This window comes from Amphibalanus amphitrite, unplaced genomic scaffold, assembly GCF_019059575.1.
Source record: "Amphibalanus amphitrite isolate SeventyFive unplaced genomic scaffold, NRLGWU_Aamphi_draft 000123F_arrow, whole genome shotgun sequence".
In the NCBI taxonomy this organism is placed as follows: domain Eukaryota; kingdom Metazoa; phylum Arthropoda; class Thecostraca; order Balanomorpha; family Balanidae; genus Amphibalanus; species Amphibalanus amphitrite.
This window is the reverse complement of record NW_024881618.1, coordinates 622725-643649: the sequence shown is the minus strand read 5'-3', so window position 1 is coordinate 643649 and position 20925 is coordinate 622725. Positions and strand designations below refer to the sequence as shown.

The following is a 20925-nucleotide window of genomic DNA, read 5'->3' as shown; positions in this document are numbered from 1 at the left end:
CACGCAAATATGTGTGTGGATTTTTTCAATTATATCAATTTATTGTGAATGGTAAACTCGTGGGCTTCTGATCGTGACGTAGGTGGGATGTCTCAATCAATATGTACTGGTTGGGAAGTTTCCCTGTTCTTGACGAACATCATAGGCGGCGGAACGGGGAGGGCACCGGGGCACCGTGCCCCCTTTGATTTTTGGAATTTTAACATTAGCCCTATGGGCGTTGCATGGAAAGAATGGGACCAAAAGTCGGCGGTGCCCCCCCCCCCCTTAATTGAAGGTGTTCCGCCGCTACTGAAGAACATCCTACTGCTTGGCGGGTTTGACGTCCAATCGCATGGCAAAACCATGGATTAATGCCTACCGATGTGAATTATAGATAACCGTCACTCTTTAGATGGTCTTGACGTGGTCTTGACCACGATTTTTGGCGCCGTAAGGCCCGTAAGGAGCGTAAAGAACATGGACGCGTGTTCCCGACAAACAAATTAGCAGTGGTTTCTTAGAGCAAATCTTTGAGACGAGGAAGGCGCGCTAGAGACAATACTGGCTATATGGTTTTCGCTGGTAACTTTATTTTTTTCATCTTGATCTGTTGGTGGGTGTTATAGATGTTTTATGAGTAATTTATGCGTGAATTTAATCAGGTAGAGTGGATTACAAATGTTTATTTTCATTTATTCAGGAAAACTCTTGAAGCATGTCACTTTAACTCCTCAGAAAGTGCTATGCTGAATCACTAGGTATTCCTGCTGAATTTTACTTCCGAAGGGGCCTTCTCGAGATCAAGTCATTCATGATAATTAGTGCCTACTTCGTCAATAGGAGCATGACTGCATAAAAATTGACTATTCTTCCTAATTTGACTAATTCATAAGCTTCTGTAAATAATATAGGCTCATTTTTTTTAGTTCCGTGCTGGATCTTGCAGGTGGAAGTGCATTGGCTTCTTGGTTACATAACATTTGCAACGTTTATGTTTTCTGTCATGTCAATATATTTGTAGTTGAAAGTCAAGCATTTTGTGAAATATCTGCAAATTATAGGGTGTATTTTAGTTTTCACTATCCAATATTCATGCAACATCAAAAATGTTATTTCTGTACCCTGAAGTCTATATCTACCTATGTTGTCTATTTCTACCATTCAAATAACTGATTGCCACTCACTGAATTGATTTGATTCATTTGGAGGTAACGCAGGCAGGCATGTCTAACATCCTGAGGAGTGTTTTTAGGCACTTTGTTCATGTTGAGTTCTATATCTATTAGGAGGTATAAACTCAGTAGTCAGTAGTATGACCATAACATCAATTGAGTGCATTGTTGTACTTTGACAATTACAGTTAAAATATAGCAAAATAAGTAGCAATACTTGACTGGTGAGTGGTGAGTGGTGACCCACTCCATTCCATTTTTATTATTGCCAACCAAGCCTATTATGTAATGTTTTAGTCCTTCAGATTTTAGAGATAGCCAATTATAGCTGTAAGTGATGATGCACAGTGTATGAAGAAGTAGGAACACAGGGGCACTGAAGTCAAATGTGTCTGTTTTTTGTGTGTGAAAAATTGTTGTGTTTCATTTCAGGACCTCCAAAACCCAGCAGCAGAAGCAAAACCTGTAGCAGAGCTTCTGTAGTATAACCATGGCCTTGTCAGGTGAGCAGCATTTTTTTTAAATTCTTTTAAAAGAATATGAAAGAAATACTTGCAATGTTGTTTTTGCTTTGATTCAAGGTGATTTTCGACGTTTTTATTAGTTTTAATAGAAAGATATGGATTGTTGACATAATTGCAGCCTACTGTATCCATTTTCAACTTCTCAGCCATTTCATTTTGCCACCAGCTTTGCTGATCATGTCACCTTTCACTTTTCCCCTCCCCATGTGACAAGCTGCCTTCCAAAACATACATGTATGCTTAGTTGTCCCATTGGTCTGTTTTCTTGATTCATTAGGTTAATCAACTCATGGAACCATTTCATTTCACATTGTTGTCTTTATTTGAGTACATATTACATAATTCTGCAGATAGTTGCCTAGGTTGGGTTGGGCTAAGATGTAATCCAGCTGCTTAAAATCATTCAGAGAATACAGACATTTTCTGAATTCCAGTGAAACAGCAATAAAGGCACCACATAAAGGGAACAGTCAAGTTGAAGAGTATGCCATCAGTGCTCAACCGCCAGTGCTGTCCTGGCACCACCATGTCAGAATTCAGTCCTTCGGTGACATTGGCTCGCACCTCCGAGGCCCAATATTTACGGTAGCGCGGCGGTGGTGACGCTGACGCTACCGGCGGCGGCGGCGTCCCGACCGCCGCCGCCGGCCTCGCTGAACTGCACCATGATGATGACGTAGGTCAGGATGGTGGAGGAGGCGCTGACGATGGTGGAGCGCCGCAGTCGGAACAGGCCCAGGTCGCCGAGCGTGTCCAGGTCCTGGGCGGCCGCCTCCCGCAGCAGGGCCGCCTGACTGGCCAGCTCGGGACGGCGGCCCTCCAGCTGCAGCAGCAGCCGGCGGCTGTCGGCCGACAGCTGCAGCGCCCGCTGGCCCGCCTCGCACGGACCGGACAGCGTCAGACCGGTGGACATCAGGTACACAGCGAAACCGGCCACGTCCTGCGCGGTGAAGGCGGACCGCAGCGTTTCCAGCACGCTCATGAAGAGGGTGACCTGCAGCAGCATCCCGTTGGCCATGGCCAGCACCAGCTCTGCGGCACTATCTCCGGTCAGTCGGACGAACGAGTCGGTCAGCCGGGCGCGCAGCCGCGCCAGCCGCTGCAGCTGCCAGGCGCCGGCCGGCCGCTCGCCGTTCACCATCGCCCTCAGCTCGGCGTTCACGGTCTCCAGGCCGTCCGAGATGAGCAGGCCGACCAGCAGGAACTTCACCGGAACCAGCTGGAAGGAGACCACCAGGCCGACGTAGCCGACCCGCCGCGTCCACGCCAGGAGGCACTTGGACCAGTGCTGCGAGCGGCAGATCTCTGGAGAGATGAAGCCCTCGGTGGTCCAGCCGATACCGACTGTCAGCGCCAGCATCACGGCCAGCAGGGCGGCGGCGATGCGGGCGGTGCGGCGGCGCGGCGCGGCCCAGCCCGGCAGGTCGGAGAGCTGGTCCAGGCAGGCGCGCACCCTGTCCAGCTCGGCGGAGAAGTGCCGCCGGCCGCGGAGCAGGACGGCGCTCAGGGTCAGCCACCGCAGTACGAACGCCACCCCGAAGAAGGCGGTGTCGGCCACGACGCGCACGGCCGGCACTCCGGCGGCCAGCTTCTGCAGGCCGTAGCGCAGTGACCAGGCGGTGGTCTGGTAGGCGGCTGCCGTCTGCAGCGCGTGCAGCAGACAGGCGTACAGGAGGCGGCGCCAGCCGGGCGGGCCGGCCGCGCCCGTCAGCTCCAGCAGGCGCAGCAGAGCGCCGACCGACCGGGGCAGCGGGCCGGCCGGCGCCGGCTCGACCGCTGGCTTCTCTCCGTCCGGCAGAGTGCCTGGGGTGTCTCCGTCCGGCAGAGTGCCTGGGGTGTTGGCGTTTACAGGGGAACTCGGATGACCCGTCCACGACATATCCGTCGTCAGCGGCAGCGGCAGGTGCAAGCGCAGAGGTGAGGGGACGTCGGAGACCGTCCCCGGCTGCACTGTCCGCCACAGAGTGGACAGCCACGGCCGATGAGTGACTATTCTATACGGACACCCCCGCGGTGGCCGTATTCGCCCTCACTGATGGCGCTGCCGCGGGCCGTCGCTGGGGCTGACCTCTCCTCGGTCGGCTCGCCTTCAATAGACGCGACAAGCCCGGTGTTTGCCTCCCGTTCAGCCGTGTGTTCTGTTTGACCTGCACCGTCAACGAGTGGCGACCTGTGTGTGCCCACCTGCGCGTGCCCTGTTGACCCAGCGCACTGGGCCGCGACGGCAGCGACCAGCGACGATGGTGACTTGTTTGTTCAGCGTTCGGGCAGCGATCGTTAATGTAGGGCACCAGTGTGGACCGGCAATGTGCTCCAGTCGTTAGAGATATTGCCGAAAGCGACGACTTATTTGAGCGGACCACGCCCGATGGATACACTACATACATATACCTATTATAGTCTCAGGTTGGCAGTTTTTAGGCTCGACAAATCTAGGTGGCTGTACGCGCTTTAATATGTGTAATGGACGCATTAGGTAGTTCAGTTTTAGGGACAGTATGTATGTCTGCGGATATTCAACATATCCATCCAATGGATCCAGTACCTCAATTTCCGTTTTACGGCTACGGTCCTGACTCTTTTTCAACATTCATATGATTGGTACTCATATTTCGAAAAGTTACAAGACAGCTACCGTCAACAGTTACCGCCTTTATCACCACTGCAGTTTTTACCGGACCGGATTTTGTTTTTGTCCGTCAGTCCGCCCTGGTTTCTGAGTTATGACTCATCCCGTGTGTGCTCCCACTGTTTTGTATTATCCGCCTGCTGCCCATGCTGACAGCTGTACCTACCCTGTTCCGTGTCGACAGTTGTCTAGCCCGTCTGCTGCCTGTGTCGGCAGTTCTGTCTGACTCGTCTTTCGTCTGTGTTGACAGCTGCTCTATCTGAACCGTCCTCCGCCCGTGCTGACAGTTCCGTCTGACCCGTGTCCTTTCCGACTGTTCTGTCCTACCGCTCATTGTCTGTGCCTACAGTACTGTCTAAGCCGCCTGTTTCCGTGTCGATAGCACTGTCTAACCCGCCTGTTGCCTATGCCCACAGTTCTGCGCGGCCTGGCGGTGTCCCGGGCGGCCCCTGCCATCGCCCGGCCCCTGGCGGCAGTTAGCTCTCCCTCCATCCAGCCGACGGCCCTACAGCAGCGGAGAGAGGCCACCTCAGAAGCCGGTCAGTAGCCGACGGACGGACGGGCGAGGCGCGCAGGGATACGGGAGGCTCGAATGCGGGATGCGAGATAATGTTGGAAAGATCAAGGGGTGAATTATTGTGTGGGGAACTTCAATAATACATTTTTTTGGGGAGGGGGGATTCCCAACATGGAGCCGCATGTGCTGCTGGTAACTAATTTATCAGACTGATACTATACCTACTGGCGGCTCATTGTCACTGCTTTATGAGACTCTAGTTCCTTATATTAGACTGAGCGACAGCCCTGTGAGCTCACTACACAGTACACACGCCTGGCGTTAATGTGGCACTATGTCCTGACACCGTTCTGTGCCGCCCGACAGTGGTGCCGCAGAAGCACAAGCCGTACTCGCCGTTCCAGAACCTCAACAATAAGGCCGAGTACGCGGTGGCTCGGCTGGACGACCTGCTCAACTGGGGCAGAAAGGTAGGCACGGCGGTAAACCACAGGGGGGGGGGGGGTATGATGGACCTAATGTCTCTAGGTTCTCTCATTAGGGCACAGGCGTTGACGTTTCGATTATTTCACTTGTGCTGCTGGTATCATTATTGCTGGATCCTTTCTATCGATATCATTGTTTCCTAAATCCTAATTTACTTGGTCACCATATGGGCTTTGTAATAAATTTGCGAAGTAGCGGCTTTTCCAATGATTTCCTCTGCCCTTTCACCACCCCGCGGCTCCGTTCTGACCTCTGCTATGCGTCAGAGTTAGCTATGTTACCTCCCCTCCCACCCCGCGACTCCGTTCTGACCTCTGCTATGCGGCAGAGTTGACTATGTTACCTCCTCTCCCACCCCGCGCCCCATTCTGACGCCTGCGCCGCTGCGCGTTCCAGGGCTCGCTGTGTTCCCAGTGGTTCCCTCCCCTCTACCACCCCGCTGCTCAGTTCTCTGACGCCTGCGCCGCTGTGTGTTGCAGGGCTCGCTGTGGCCGCTGACGTTCGGCCTGGCTTGCTGCGCCGTGGAGATGATGCACATCGCGGCGCCGCGCTACGACATGGATCGGTACGGCGTGGTGTTCCGTGCCTCCCCCCGCCAGGCAGACGTCATCATCGTCTCGGGCACGCTCACCAACAAAATGGCGCCCGCCTTCCGCAAAATCTACGATCAGGTGAGCGCTGAGATTATCAGAAGAGCCATTGCTTCTGCTGGGTAAGCAAACATTTGAAAGGCTGCTGGCTGATTGCTGCGTCAGTGCTGCTACATGCCTTCGTAATGATGTGCGCTTCCCAGTGGTTCCAGGAAATGTCAGTTACGTTCCACATACACCCCGTGCCGTGTACCCTTCGAAAACTAGATAATGACCTGTCCTCAGCGGCGATGCCACCGTTGTAAAAAGACAACACTGACGGCATTGAGAATCCCTGTGGCATCATCCTTTCTCCCGCTGTTCCAGCACCACCCTCCCGGTCTGGCTGTTATCTATCCTGTTGGTCTAGCCAGTCTGGTGACGCCTCCTCCCGCCCTCAGATGCCGGAGCCGCGATGGGTGATCTCGATGGGCAGCTGCGCCAACGGCGGCGGCTACTACCACTACTCGTACGCTGTGGTGCGCGGCTGTGACCGCATCGTACCCGTCGACATCTACGTGCCAGGTAGGCACGACGGTGCTGCTCGGCGGGCTGGCCGCGACGAGGTGGACTGGATGGCTCTTGTTGAATGTGTGTGTGCGATTTTACGTACTTCTTGATTTAAACTGCGCGTTTTTTTTTTGTCGTCGAACCTAGCCTGCGTTCGTGTGGTAGAGGCTAACTAGGTTTTCAGACCCTGCTTCTGACCACGGGCCTGTTCCAGCGCCTCCAGTAGAAATTCTTGACTGGAGGCTCTACCAGAGGTTTTACTGGAGGCGCTGGAACGCAATCTGGAGATTTCTGGAGATTGGCATCACATATACCAAAAGAGTGACGATTGTTCTCTCTTGAAACGCAAAATTTGTTTTCAATTTTATTAAGAAAGATTAACAAAATTATAGCAATGTAATTTTCTTAACATTCAAGTAGTAAAATAATCAGTCAAAATTCCTTTGTTTACACTCGTGATTGTCACATGTGCGCCATAATTGTAGACCAGAGCCTCCAGAGAAATTTGGACCTCCCAGCTCTCTGGAGGCTACTGGAGGTTTCTGGAGCTTTGGCGAGAGCTTTCTGGAGCTTTCTGGAGGCGCTGGAACGCTCTCTGGAGGATTCTAGAGCTTTCTGGAGCTTTCTGGAGGTTTCTGGAGGCGCTGGAACAGACCCCACGCAGCAACGCTTTGTCATTGTGTGGTGTGTACGTTTCCATCAGCCCATTCCCGACTACCTTGTCGCACATTTTCTACCTTTCTTCCAAGGTCAGTGTGAACAATGTCCGCTATTCTCGGTCTGTTACGCGTTTTCTGCTCCGCCAGGCTGTCCGCCGACCGCCGAGGCGCTGATGTACGGCATCCTCCAGCTGCAGAAGAAGGTGAAGCGGATGAAGACGGTGCAGATGTGGTACAGGAAGTAGGCGGCGCGCCTCGCTACAGGGCGGTGTGAATCACTAGAACATGTTGTAAATACAGGGCGATGTCGGGTGCTGCCGTTTTCGGGCGCCGGTGTCGCGTGTCACGGCGGAGTGTTGTGGCGCTGTACGAACTGGGTACCTGGGTATGTGTACCGGGCGTGGTGCGAGGAGCGTCTGGACGAGAACGCGGCGACCTCCTCAGCAGAATACATCGCCCGTCCAACAGACGTGTGTGACTGATGGGAAGAACGTTCGGGAGTAACATCGGGGCTCGGAGACGGGATAGATGAGGGTATGAAACTCATCAGAAGTACGAACTAACCGTTGGGGGAAGACGCGAGTAACACGGGACGCTGCAAAAGCGGCTGCACTGTAATATATTGAAGTTCGGAAATAATCTCGCGTTTAAATCCATCATAGGGTGAATAAAGGTAACAAAGCACATGGATCGGGTCCGAGCGAGCGTGTGCTGTATTTATGCTTGGAAAACGCCTCAACAAAGAAAACAAAAACAGTCAAAAAGCACAAACCGGTAAAATCTGTCTGTGACTTTCCCCGCTATCCACCAGCGGGCCGCTACGATACCGTAACAAATTGACGGGCCCTGACGAGCAGAGGAAATTCACCTCCCACTCCCCGCTCACCGATCACCCCTCCCCATCCCCACATCCCCGTAAAGCACAACCTCCGGCTGCGGTGGTCGGTCCCAGCCAGTTCAGTTCCCAGTCCGTGTAAAATTACCCTATCGTCGACCCGACCGTCACGAGAGCATCGGCCGCGGCGTCATGAAGTGTTTGAGCACCTCGTCGGTGACAGCTTTGCGGCGCTCCTGCTGTTCGGCCATCAGCTTCTGGAGCAGCTCGATGAGCTCCTTCTTGAGGAAGCCGGTGAGCAGCTCACCCGACGAGTAGTCGGCGCGGACCTTCTCCAGGCGCGCGTCGTCCTCCAGGAAGAAGGTCAGGTACTGGTAGCTGATGTCGACGCTGCAGTCGCCGCCCAGCCGCCGGTGCTCCTCCACCGTGTCCCGGCCGCCCGAGAAGGCGTGCTTGTTGATCTTGGTCTTGATCTGCTTGGCGGTGTCGGTGACGAAGATGGACGAGTTGGGGTCGCTGGCGGACATCTTGGTCATGGCGCCCTGTAGCGCCGGGAAGAAGGACGAGTGCAGCAGCGCCGGCTTCTGGTAGCCGAGCCGCGGCGCCACGTCGCGCGTCATACGGAAGTAGGGGTCCTGGTCGATGGCGCAGGGTATCAGACAGGGCAGGTCGGCGCGGCCGCCAAACAGCACCGGGAACGACGAGCTGAAACTGGGCGCCGCCTGCACCGCCGGAAAGGCGATCTTGCCGATGTGGTCGCTGTCGCCGAAGCCGAAGATGCCCTTGATTTGGTTGTAGGTGACGCTCCGCTGGATGCGCATCATGTTGTGGTAGAACTGGGGACATTGCCTGAAACACATCGAATGAATAAGCGTCAAATGATATTTAACCAATCTCAAATGTAAACACCGATACAAATAAAACTACAAACTTAAAATGAAACTGATTGAATAAATCACCGATTCACCATAGTCGAAATCAAATCACGTGTTAACCATCAAACCATCCAAGCGTCCTCGTCAGTGTCCAACACGTGGATGAGCTTACCCGATGTAGTCTAGGTCGGAGAAGATGAACGTCTTGTCCGGGTTGAAGCCACATGCGATGATGTCCTTGGCGTTCTCGTGTGCCAGTCGGTTCGCCTCCTCCAGAGTGAGGTCCTTCCAGAGGAACTTTTCGTCGTCGGTGAGCTGGATCACCAGCGGCGCGTCGAACGTGTCCTGCAGCCACCTGGCGGGGGCGGCACGAGGCTTAGAGACGGCCACGGGACAGGAGTACGATACGAAACAAGGGTCGGTTCGTAGCCAGGACGTGTAGACATAGCTGGGCTGAAAGGTTCGATACTGGGTTTAAAAGCATATGTGGGTAAGACACGCCCTCAGATAAAAGACGGGTGCGGAAACTACATCAGGCTCACTGAGACGTACGGCTCTCGCGAGATTAAGCGGTGGGTTTTGCACTTTTACATTTCCGATTATATCTCAGAAACTAATTGATCTACGATGAAGTCATTTTACACGATCATGGCCGGCTTGTGAACCAACAAGTCTATCGTCTCTTCAACACTTAAAAGCTTAAGACAACGAAGATATAGCCTAAAGTACACTAATTTTTCTAGGTGCAAAACCTACCGCTAAAACCCGCGAGACCTGTACGTACTACGTATGAGTAAGACACATGGCTCAAAGAGAGGTTCGGGCTTGACGTTAATCGAGACAAATGTGCTCATCGAGACCCGAGCAACAGACAACTTGCAAAGTTACTAGGCTGCCGTGTCCGTCTATCAGAATAAATTGAAGAAATAAAAAAAAAAACATGCGAACCGATTGCCGGGAAACACGACAAAGCCACTGATAGTCGAGAGAGGGCCTATAGCAGCATCACGCACAGTATGAGATGTATCTCGGAGGAGCTCCGCTGCGCGCCTCACTTGGTCATGATGAAGGGCACCAGGTGGCCCAGGTGGAGCGCTTCCGAGGACGGCCCGCGGCCCGTGTACAAAAAGAACGGCTTCTTCTGCTCGTACAGCGACAGGATCGTGTGTAGGTCGCGGTGCGAGAAAAAGATGCCGCGCCGCAGGAAGTGGTGCACCGGCTTCCCGGTCACCTTCTCAATGCGCGCCAGCAGCGTCTCGTCGATCTTGGACGAGCCGAACCGGCCTGGGGACGGCGCACAGACAAGGCGGCGGTCAGATCAGCCGCGGAGTGGCGCCGGAGACCGCACTGGGCTCCACCGGGGCAGCACGCCGCTGTTGTTACTACTGTGACAGTCGGTACCCGACCTCGTGCGCGAGTGACGTCACCGCAGCCGATGACGTCACTCGGCCGTCCGAGGAGAGAGAGTGGATCCCAGGGCTTGTTGGGATATTCATGATGAAACCTGAATAAGGCGTGCCCCATGTCTGGTTATTGATTAATGGTGATTGGAGTAAGAAACACCACTTTCTGAAGTTTTAACTACAGATTTATCTTAATGAGCTTGGTTCATGCCAACATTTATAATGTGTTTACATTATAAATGTGGAATCAATGGAAGGTATACACACCTCTACAAAGGCATCAAACATTTTTACAATTCTTAAGCCCTCAAAAGCCCAGCCAAATGTGCATTATCATGATAAGATTTTCCACCACGAAAATGGTCAGCCAATCCAAACTGGTTTCTGCAAAACTTACTGATAAGTTTGTTATAGTCTATACCAGTCTGTGACTGACTGGTCACATTCCATGGATCTACAAAATCCTCTGCTGCATCTGCTGTAGCAGGAGGCTGGTCTTCAATGGTAGTGTTTTCCATCTTCTCACTGACACAGTTACTATCAGTCATTGTTCCTAAAAGTGTCAAAACCTGTAAATGCATAGGTAGGTAGGTACAATCAGAATTGGCATATGTAACAATCAGAATCAGAAAACAAGAAACAGAATTTCTGTAAAACAGAAATAGTGACTAAGCTAACAAATCACAGCCTTTTTCCAAAGAAAGAAGGGTACAAACATAGATGTATATTAACGAGCTATTGCACATAAATTCTAGGTATTCATGGCAAACGTGATTTTCTTATGAGTACTTGTTCCCATAAAATTGCAGATCAGTAGGCGGAACTATGGTCAAGCGTACCCATTTTCGGGAACGCATTTTCGTTCCCATAATTGGGAACGATAAACCCAAATATGGGAACGCCATGTAGGCATTATTTAAAACAAGAAAAAGAACCGTTAAATGACGTCCAAAAAATATAAAACGATCGTGAACCGCCTGATAGTTGTCTCAATATTGTTGGGAAAGAGTTTGATATTGTAAGGCCCATCGTAGTTTCAAATCGTTCCCCTATTTCTAAAGCAGTCCATCACCCGGGCCGCGAGCCCAAATTTGGGAACGCTCTCGTACACTGGCGCTGCAAGCGTTCCTTATTATGGGAACGGCGTACCCAAAATTGGGAACGATTTCACCGACGCCTTTCAGGGGCTCTTTTCATTAACAAGCATCACGTCCAACGCCGCAAATTATTGTTAACGCAACAATCATCAGATGACCTTTCCGGCAAGACCGTTGCATGTTTCGCCCGGTCTTCTGCGCTTTTATTCCCGTCGATCTCGCAGCGGGCACGCCCCCCTCTGCAGGATTACGTAATCCACAACGCTCAGCGATGTTCAACAAGGTCTTCCATACCTATATCCACCGTCCGCGCCGAGGGTGGAGACATGTCAAGCACCTGTCTGCTAATCACCGAGAGTTGACGAGCACAAGAAGTATCCAAAAATGGGAACGCTGAATATGTTACACCCTCAAAACACCTAGTCCCAATGAAAATCTAGTTTTTTCCTTTCTTAATGAGTGTAAGTGGCAAAAGGCCTGGTAGGATGGGCACGAGGAATGATCGAAATCAGCATAAAAATTATAATTAAGCCACACAGAGCGACCTATATCAGAGAAATTCCCCCCAAACGATCATGCTTAGAAACGCCGAAGACAAAAACCACGCTCATGACGCTGCTTATAAAACAACGCTAAACAGCTAGCATCCAAATAAAATATGTCTTTCAGGGCTGATAAAATACAGCTGAATGATTTTAAACCACTGAAACTGAGTTTACAACAGTAGTTCGGTAAAATCACTGACGTTTCACGCGGTCAATCGCCCCGACACCAAAAGTCAACAATATTACCTCGGGACTGTCCGCGTGTTCGCTTGCATATGTCAGCATCTGGTGTCGCTAGAATGAAACTTCATAACCAGGCGAAAATTATTATACTTGACCTCAAAATGTAAAAAATGCTTCATTTTCCTTAAAATTGCATGTTAAATGTCGTATAACCCATATTTCCACCATTCTGTCATTTTTAAAAAATCATTAAAAATATCATTCCACGGTCAATTTCCTTGTTCCACGGTCAGATTAAAGATAACTTTATGGAGATTTAGTAGATACTTAAATCAGCGTGCACTTTTTTGAGACGTGATGCACTTTTGAGTTTTAGTGGGCGAACGGCCGAAAAATTGCCTTCCGTTCTCATAAATGGGAACGCCCGTTCCCATATTTGGGAACTCCGTTCCCAAAAATGGGAACGTTCCTATATTTGGGTACTCATGACCATAGTTCCGCCTACTGAGATACAACAATCAATACATGCCTTCATTTTAACTTTTAAGTCTATTGACAATAGTATTTGGTTAAAACTTCATCTGGGCATCTTCAAACATCAAAGGGTTACAACCCAAAATTTTAAATCATAGTGGTAGCCCCATTTTACGCAACTTACCTACCAATAGGCTAGAAGTTAAATATTTATGAAACAACTTAACCCAAAGTCAGTAAGCTGATAAAAGCATATTGCAGCAATGAAAGCAGCATGAGGAACCACGGTTACTGTAGTAGCAGGCATCATGTACCTATGATTTACCTGTCCCTCAAATTTCATCAGCCAAAATAAAACGCATCATTTGTATGACCAGCTTGAGCCGTCAAAGGTGCAATTAGTCACGTTACTCAAAATTCAATCAAAACTTACGAATTCGCAGAATAAACAGGATCTAGCAATCTAATTCACGAATATGGAAAATTGTGGATAAATAGACCACTACACCCCATCCACTCTACATCCAATCCAATCTTCATCTCCCCTCACAGATCTTTTCCACATGCCCGGCCTTGTAACACTTATCACCTATTTGAAGGTGATTACCTACGTCATAGAATCAAAGCCAATCTGCGATACCAATTGGTTTTCATTTCATTAATTACATCAAACTACAAAATGATTGGCCTATCTTATTGACGTCATCAAATAAATTTATTGATAATAAATGAGAAAATATGCGCAATAACTGCCTCCAAAACGAATTAAGATATATGTTCAATAGCACAAATTTTATTATCGGCAGGCAGCCGTTCCCAGGCAACTGGAAAATTAAATCGCTAATTGCTAGGCAACGAGCACTTCATCAGCCAACTCTCGCTCGATAGCGGAGAAGTCGAACAGAGCAAGGCTATATAAACCTTAAAAACAGAGTATGCATAATTAATAAGCATAAAAGGGCTCTCTCTATCGCCTGGATAAAAATAGGCCCCGCCCATCCCAATCAGCTGCTGCATGACGAGTTGATGACGACAACCACTACTTACCAGCAACCAATCTAGGGATAGCGTACGTTATTTATATACACTGTGGCGTACGTGACAGTAATGGTGCAGCGGTTGCAAAATATTACATTGTTATTCAAACGGTTTTTGCTTTTAGGGCCTTGTTAGATGAGGATGAGGTTAGATTAGATGAGGTGTTGATGAAGGCAGGTATTTTTTTTTTTAATTTTGACAATTTTTTGCCCTTGTTTTACTTAATAGCTGAACCCGGGACCACCTGAAGCACCTGAAGTCTAAACCTTATTTTATATAACATGTCAATGCTGATGCTGTCTTGAAATGTGAAATTTAGACAATGGTAATAGGAATAATGAATAGCAATTTCACCAACAACATTTTAATCTCTAGGAAGTGCAATTAAGATTAAAATCACTGTCTGCCACACTGCTCCATCCTGGTCATGCAACCAACGTTCATGGGTGGTGTTTCACGGCAGAGCACGCACTTGAGCACTGCAGTGCGCTGCGTGTGTCAGAGCATTGCAATTGGGTTTCCATGGCAGTGTCAACAAACTTCACTGTGACGCTAAGCTATGACAGCATCCCAGAACGCTGCACGCTGCGGTACCAGCACCAGCAGCATGCTAGCAGTATTTGAACTCAAACCTCTGTTCTTGGTACGGTTTTTCAGAACCTCTCACTCTGTTCCAAACGTGATTGATCATAAACTAAGAGATCACATGCAACGTCATTTGAGTGATGCTATGGTATGCCGTAGCTACCAGTGCACACAGTGTCTGGATGGTGAAACAGGGCCATTATTAATCACATTTGCTTTGCTTTGTTTCAGCAGAAACTTGTCTGCACATGGGAGGAGCGCAACAAAAGCCCATCAAGTTCATGCATGGCAGTGGATCTCAACAGGAGAAAACCAGAAAGAACATGGCTGCTTGTAGATTGCAGTTGTACACTGCTGTTATCACCTGATGTGCGTGGCTGGCATTGCTCCTGGCAAGAACCACCTGCAAGTGATGAGATGGTGCCTCAGTCGTTGAGTGTGCTGCAGTGTGAGAGGTGCCCTGATCTCTACTTTGTGATGGGTTTCCATTGGAGGTTCAACTGAGAAGTGAGAACTGACTGTGACCATGCTTGAGCATGCCAGTGGAGCTTTACATGCTTAGGGCAGCTTTTGAACAGATGCTGACCATGGCATGTCCCATCCAGTTATCACGTGCACAGAATGGTGGGGGGAGGGCAACTCTGGGCTCTTGAGTCAGCCCTACTGCACAGGGGGTACAGATGGCCGCTTACGTTTGGTGTGTCCTGCACTGCATTATCAAGCCCAGTCTGCGCCACAGGCAATGGGTCGGGCTGCACTATATTAAAGGCAGACTATCTTGCAAAGGAGGCTGGCATCCTCTCCCATAATGACACACCAATTGGCAATCATCGCTGCGATGATCACGAGGGTGTCTGCTTATCTAACATGGTGAGGTGGAGAGCCAGTTCAAGCTGGCCTGAGGGATGGTTTTACTTCATCTGAGGCCCCCTTTCCCCGCCTGCCAGGTCCGGTCAAACGACCGCTTCACAGTGAACGACTTGCAGTGGATGCCGTCCCACAGCGCAACGAGCTCGCCGACCAGAGGCGGCGGCCAAGAGGCGGCCGCGCTCCCCCAGTCGACGGTCCCGGTGGACGTCGGCAACGCCCACCGCGCGACCATCAGATCGGCTCGCGACAGCGCCGTCGCCGACTGACCGCATGACTGGTATCTGTTCTTGATGTGGGACCGACTGCCACCGCCGGTCGCGGAAGGGCATCGCTCATCGGCCATCGACGTCCACCAGCTTCGCGTGGGTCACTGTTCGGGCTGCCACCAATACACCGAATCGGATGGAACCCTGTCGGCGAATGCCGGCGGTGCCCCGACATCGACTGCGCGGCGGCCAGTGCATCGCGTGCCGGGAGGAGGCTGGCACCCCCGATCGGTCATTGGTCACAGACCGTGTCCCAGCTCATGACTGCATCCAGCGCAGCTCTGTGAGATGTTCTGCAGCTGCTGCAGCCTGCCGCGTGTGTTGAAAGAAGAATGAACATGAGAAAACCTCAAAACTTTATGCCTATTCGTAATTGACCAGTATTGGAATAAGTTTGGATTTTGAGAATTTGTGTCCCTGTGCTTGTGCCTGTGTGGAAAGGCATGCTTTACGGTGTACCATCTCAATGTCAAATCCCGGCTGCGCTGTGCGGATTTGTGCGGCTGCTGACAGGCCACCTGGGTGCCAACGTATGTGCGAATCCGCGAATACGTTGTGTTTCGTCAGTCAGTATCGTTCTGAAAATGTTGACTGCAATAGGCTATATAGCGTATGACGGTTCAGCCCAGCAGTAATAACTGACCATTGATTGGGCGAATTTTGTGTGGTGGTTCGCTAATACATAACCTAAAGAGTGTTTTGCCGGAATCGTTTAGTAGCAGAACTGACCGGAATATCAGTAGAATGCAACGGTTTGAATCGTTAATTTGTTGAAACGATTGTTCTCTGAGACCACTGTGTAACTTTTGACCTGAGAATCACCAATTATAACGACAATGGGGAAGCAGTAGGCACTGTAGAGTGTAGGCAACACTATATAGTTGGCACACTTACGGAAGCACACGACTTACGCAGTGGACATCTGCATCATGCATGTTAAGGTTTACTGGGAAGAGTGAGAAATTAGTCAGAATATAACTGACTAAGGAAAATAGGCGATATTTCCTATTGAGCTGGGGCGGAGAGGGGGAGGGGACGTGTGGTCAGCTATGCCAATAATTCATTCTCTTTATGCAGTTGTGTAAAAGGGCGTCCGTTTTTGGGTGAGACCTTCCCCATCGGCCATTTCCAAGTTAAATCGTGGTGGAGAGTCTGGAGACCTCAGCCTCGGTAGTCGGTACCCTGCGCGCTGCGCCACCTTGCGAAACATAAAGCAGCAGTCCTGACATCTACGGGCGTGACTTTTCATGAAAGCGCGGATGTGTTCGCGCTTATGCGAAGAAAATTTTTCCGAGTATGGTTGATGATGAGATTGATTGTTGTCATTTATTTATTAATTCATTGGCAAAAGTACCCTAATAAATCGGTAAAGTAGCTTGAACTGTATCGTATTTCCTTGGAAAAAAATGACGAACTCATCCTAAGACATCTAGATTATTGGATGCGTTCGTCAGTTGTAAGTAGTTCAAGTTTTTGGGAAAAGTTGCTTGTGGAAAATCATAATATTTCAAAGATATGCCTATTTTCGAATAATTAATGCATTTATCTGCATTGAAAAATGATTGTAAAGCAAAAGTGCAAAGGATTATTGTCAACTTATTTTCTCAAATCACGATCTACGAACGCACAAAACTCCAGCTTTTAATTTAGTGCGTGTGCGAATTGCGGTCAAGAAAAAATATTTAAACTGTCTATATTCCTCTTAAAACAATGAAGGATGAATGAGGAAAACGCTGTTTTGAACAATTGTATATTTATTTTTTCTTAATTAAGCAAAAGTACAAAATTTTCAACTATTATTACATTTGCTCTCACAAAACCCATCACTTTTTAGCATGACGTCATGTCAGCCAAATTTACTAGCGCCATCTCTGGAGAGCATCTTTCGAAACCTCCAGACGATAGAGAGAGCCCATAAAAGGGCCCCACTGATCAAATGTTATGGGATTAAGTAGGCTTTTTGGTTCGATTGGTTCGAGATCAAGATATATAAGTGTGTAAAAGTCGGGCGGGAAATCAGGTTGAGATAGGAATCTTGGTTCTAAGAGTTTCCTAGCTTGTATCAGGTTGAGGTTGTAGGTAGGTAAATACCTATGCAACTTTGACTTTCGACCAACTTTACTGTTACTGATAGTATGATACTGACGCCTTGCTTTGGGGGTGGGTTCTTGTTTTTACATTTTATTTCAATTTGCGTGCTCTGGTTTCGATTGAGTCTGTGAATGTACTCTGAATTGAAGTAACACCATTTAATGGTGTTACTAACACTAATGGTGACCATTAGTGTTCTAGCCACTACATAGGTATCCTCTAAACGTGAACCTTGACCTCTGATGGCGGACTCATGTTAAAAGCTGCCGATTGCCACAAAACTTTCAGTGCCCTCGCATTAATCAATTTTACACCTACCCTGAAAATTTCATGACCCTGGCCCAATTTATGACCTTTGACCTGTGAGTTGTGACCTAGGTACTTTTTTAGACCATGTTTGGCCGGCATCGCCATTCGGCGTGTCGGCTCACATTAGCTGCGCGTTTGCAGTCTTTTCGTGGTTTCAAGCGTTCAAACATGTGTTATGATGTTGGTCCCATGCATAAGGGTTGGTGTCAAGCCTCAAGGTCATTTGGAGCTCGGATCAGGTCATTGACCTTTGATGACCTCGGTTCACTTTTTCGAGTTGTACATGTTTCTAGGCTAGTTTTTTTTAGCTGAATTTGAATTTAGCAACCATTTGAACATTTACGAAGAAGTTTGGTGCCTTCGTAATGTGACACGAAGCTGTCAGAGGCGGTTGGCACGTAGGTACTACGAATACGCGACGTACTACGAATGCTCGATAGTTGACCTGACCTGGCCTAAATGCATGAAGACATCATCTGTGATCAAAACTAACATGATATTCGTTATCAGCACCCCGAAAACCCCTATAGCAGCCGCACTTTACGATGCTCTAACAGGTCCCGATTTTCCCGACTTTTGGCCGGGTCATTGACCTAACCTGGTCAACCAATGACCTAGAACCTTAAAATTGGGTATCATCGGCTTCCTTTCGTCACGGGCAACACGCTTTTTTCGCAAAGCTCTAGCTCGATCAGGAGCCAAACGGCGAGAGGGGTCCAACGGACGACGGACCCCCCCCCCCCCCCATACGTTCGAGGCTGGCAAAACACCAATGCGGGCCAAGGTTAAGCCAATTTCTATGAATTGAGGTGCCGCGCTAGGTCTGCATTTGCCAGCTAGTGCAGAAGGTCCTCAGTGGGCGGAGCTGCGACCTTGATTAGCATCTGCGCTTCCAGCGCCGTGCGGCAAGCCGCAACTGGTACCATGTCTGCCTCGGCCGTGACCCCACGGTGGGGGGACCGATCCGATGCAGTTGGTGACGAACTGCGGCGCGCATCTCACGCCCCAGCACCTCCATGTCAGTCCTGGCCGTCGCTGGCAGCCAGGCGGCCGTTGTGTGTTCGATGGCCTATCTGACGTGGCCGTTGGCGACAGCTCGGGGCTGCCGCTTCTCCAGGCCCCAGCTGCGGCCAGTGATGTGTCGAAGCTGGGCGATGTGGGGGCGGACACGGCGGCGAAGGTTGCGGCAGTGCGGGCCGAGCCCCGGGGTCCTGTCCAGCACCACGTACTTCACGCCGAGCAGCTCTATGCAAATCTTATTTTTAGCCGTGCATCAGTGAATGCTACCCCAGGTTCGAATACATGTTCTGGAGTAGTCTGAGCATTCAGTTCCGTGACTGTTCTATCATTTTCTAGAGTCAAGGCAGCTTGGAGTGGACAGTCCCGACTCTGACTCTTGGGTTGTTGCCATGACTTCAACTGACTTCCACTCCAAAGCTCCGATACAAAATGGATTTCGAGGGATTCTGAGCTTGTATTGGAAGTTTCTCTGTTACGTTGGGCGTGGTTTCATTTTTTTTTATAAATTGGATTGTGTTACCCCGTTTCATTTTTTTGTATTGTAATGTAACTGTTTGACTATTTCCTTAGCACTGTACAGGTGGATAATCACTGACAAGTATTGGGGCCTTTCTCAGAAACTGGTAGGTAGCGCCGTTTCACTGTCAGAAGCTGCCTACCCCTGCTGACACCGACCGGCTGGGGTCTCTGCTCTCCCCGCGCCTGGGACGCGGCCCGGCAGCGCTGCGCCGCCATGGCCGACCGGCTGACGCAGCTGCAGGACGCCGTCAACGAGCTGGCCGAGCTGTTCTGTAACAGTGTGGGCATCCTGCAACAGCAGGCGGCGCCCGGCCACTTCCCCGGCTTCGACCGCGCCGGCGGCCGCACGCCGCAGCACGTGCAGCCCGCAGAGGACTACGCCCAGCTGTTCGCCACGCTCATCGGACGCAAGGCCAAGGACATTGACACGCTGATCGACTCGCTACCCAGCGAGGACTCCTCCACTGAGCTGCAGGTAAATGAACCCCCTTCCCCACACCGAGCTGCAGGTAAATGGACCCCACCCCCACCGAGCTGCAGGTAAGGACTCCTCCACCGAACTGCAGGTAAGTCACTCTGCTCTCAGAGCTCTACAAACTACGGGTGAATGGGAAGTCCTCCACCAAACTGCAACTTTTCCGCCGAACTGTAAGGGAGATCCCACTATCACTGACGACCCTGTGAGGACTCAACACCTCGCATTAAGAAGTGGGAGCGACTGCTGCCGTATGGCACCTCGCTGGCCCTGTATTCGCCCCGTAATCGCCACGCCATATGTGGAAGGCTTTTGATGTCAATACATACATACATACATGCATACATACATCCATACATACATACATACATACATATTCGACCCCGAGCCCACCGCTAACAGGGCCACCTCTGCCGGCAGCTGTCGGCACTGGAGCTGCTCGAGCGTGAGAACGAGGCGGCCGGCCAGCGGCTGCGGGAGGTGGTGTCCCGCGGCGAGCAGCTGCTGCAGCGGATCCAGGAGGCGCTGCACGATATCGCGCAGAGCCAGCTGGACACGCAGCTGCTGCTGGCCGGGCATCGGCCCGAGCCGTGAGAGGACTGCGAGCGCGAGTGCACAACGGTGGGTCCGCGGCGAACGGACGCCAGTGGGAGTGACGGGGTGGGACTTCTTTGACGGCATCCCTACCGCCCGGACATGGTCAGCGAGGGGCGGTGCTCACCGCTGGAAGGCGCAAAGTGCAGTGGACGAGGAACTTGCCGTGCGCTGGAAAGACGCTGCTGTGTTGTGTTGAGAGACATGTTGGATGTGTGGGGGGGGGGGGGGGTGGGAATGGGGGTTGTCTAGCGCTCTTTTGTACGTTTGTCCCATACGTTTTCACAGGATGAGGTGAGGGCATAGCTCGGCGACATCTCACATTGAAGGTGCACGTCTTTAAACGTATCGTAAACGCGAATGATGTATGGTGGCATTTTTATACGCGAAAGGTACAGCGGTTTGAAGCTTGGCGCTGCCATTATCATTCGTTATTATTTTGTTTTGAACTTCTGTGTGGCCATTTATATTCTGGAGATTACGAACTTCTCTAATTTCTGCTGATTCATTTATTCTGAAATTGAAATTGTGTGTGTGTGTGTTTTTTTTTTTTTTGCATAATTCGTGACGCCTATGTCGAATCAGACACGTCACTGGGTGTAATCCGGATGCATTGGGCCATCTTTATTATCTTCGTG

General features: G+C 50.3%; 3 protein-coding genes across 18 annotated transcripts; 2 read left to right on the top strand and 1 right to left on the bottom strand.

Moving 5' to 3' along the window:
* Positions 1-541: 541 nt before the first annotated feature.
* Positions 542-7575, top strand: LOC122381610 (NADH-quinone oxidoreductase subunit B 2-like). 5 transcript variants are annotated; one of them, XM_043366002.1, is made up of 8 exons: positions 748-786; positions 1343-1378; positions 1587-1657; positions 4724-4846; positions 5191-5294; positions 5790-5981; positions 6341-6464; positions 7256-7575. In XM_043366002.1, exons 3-8 carry the CDS (start codon positions 1645-1647, stop codon positions 7351-7353), a joined length of 654 nt encoding a protein of 217 aa, XP_043221937.1. In that variant the 5' UTR covers positions 748-786; positions 1343-1378; positions 1587-1644; the 3' UTR covers positions 7354-7575. The 5 variants fall into 5 exon arrangements, with proteins under 5 accessions (XP_043221934.1, XP_043221935.1, XP_043221933.1 ...); XM_043365999.1 differs by lacking the exons at positions 748-786; positions 1343-1378 and adding an exon at positions 542-564; XM_043366000.1 differs by lacking the exons at positions 748-786; positions 1343-1378 and adding an exon at positions 546-595.
* A 223-nt stretch (positions 7576-7798) lies between these two features.
* Positions 7799-13081, bottom strand: LOC122381608 (tryptophan--tRNA ligase, cytoplasmic-like). 5 transcript variants are annotated; one of them, XM_043365994.1, is made up of 5 exons: positions 12954-13081; positions 10619-10790; positions 9874-10102; positions 8991-9173; positions 7799-8792 (listed from the first exon to the last, which is right to left on the bottom strand). In XM_043365994.1, exons 2-5 carry the CDS (start codon positions 10767-10769, stop codon positions 8111-8113), a joined length of 1245 nt encoding a protein of 414 aa, XP_043221929.1. In that variant the 5' UTR covers positions 10770-10790; positions 12954-13081; the 3' UTR covers positions 7799-8110. The 5 variants fall into 5 exon arrangements, with proteins under 5 accessions (XP_043221929.1, XP_043221928.1, XP_043221932.1 ...); XM_043365993.1 differs by having other exon boundaries at positions 10619-10774; positions 13043-13066; XM_043365997.1 differs by having other exon boundaries at positions 10619-10774; positions 12954-13065.
* A 4092-nt stretch (positions 13082-17173) lies between these two features.
* Positions 17174-20814, top strand: LOC122381607 (mediator of RNA polymerase II transcription subunit 21-like). 8 transcript variants are annotated; one of them, XM_043365990.1, is made up of 4 exons: positions 17188-17217; positions 18775-18971; positions 19317-19693; positions 20114-20814. In XM_043365990.1, the coding sequence occupies exons 3-4, from the start codon at positions 19433-19435 to the stop codon at positions 20285-20287; spliced, it is 435 nt and encodes a 144-aa protein (XP_043221925.1). In that variant the 5' UTR covers positions 17188-17217; positions 18775-18971; positions 19317-19432; the 3' UTR covers positions 20288-20814. The 8 variants fall into 8 exon arrangements, with proteins under 8 accessions (XP_043221919.1, XP_043221921.1, XP_043221920.1 ...); XM_043365984.1 differs by lacking the exon at positions 18775-18971 and having other exon boundaries at positions 17174-17358; XM_043365986.1 differs by lacking the exon at positions 18775-18971 and having other exon boundaries at positions 17174-17362.
* Positions 20815-20925: the final 111 nt, after the last annotated feature.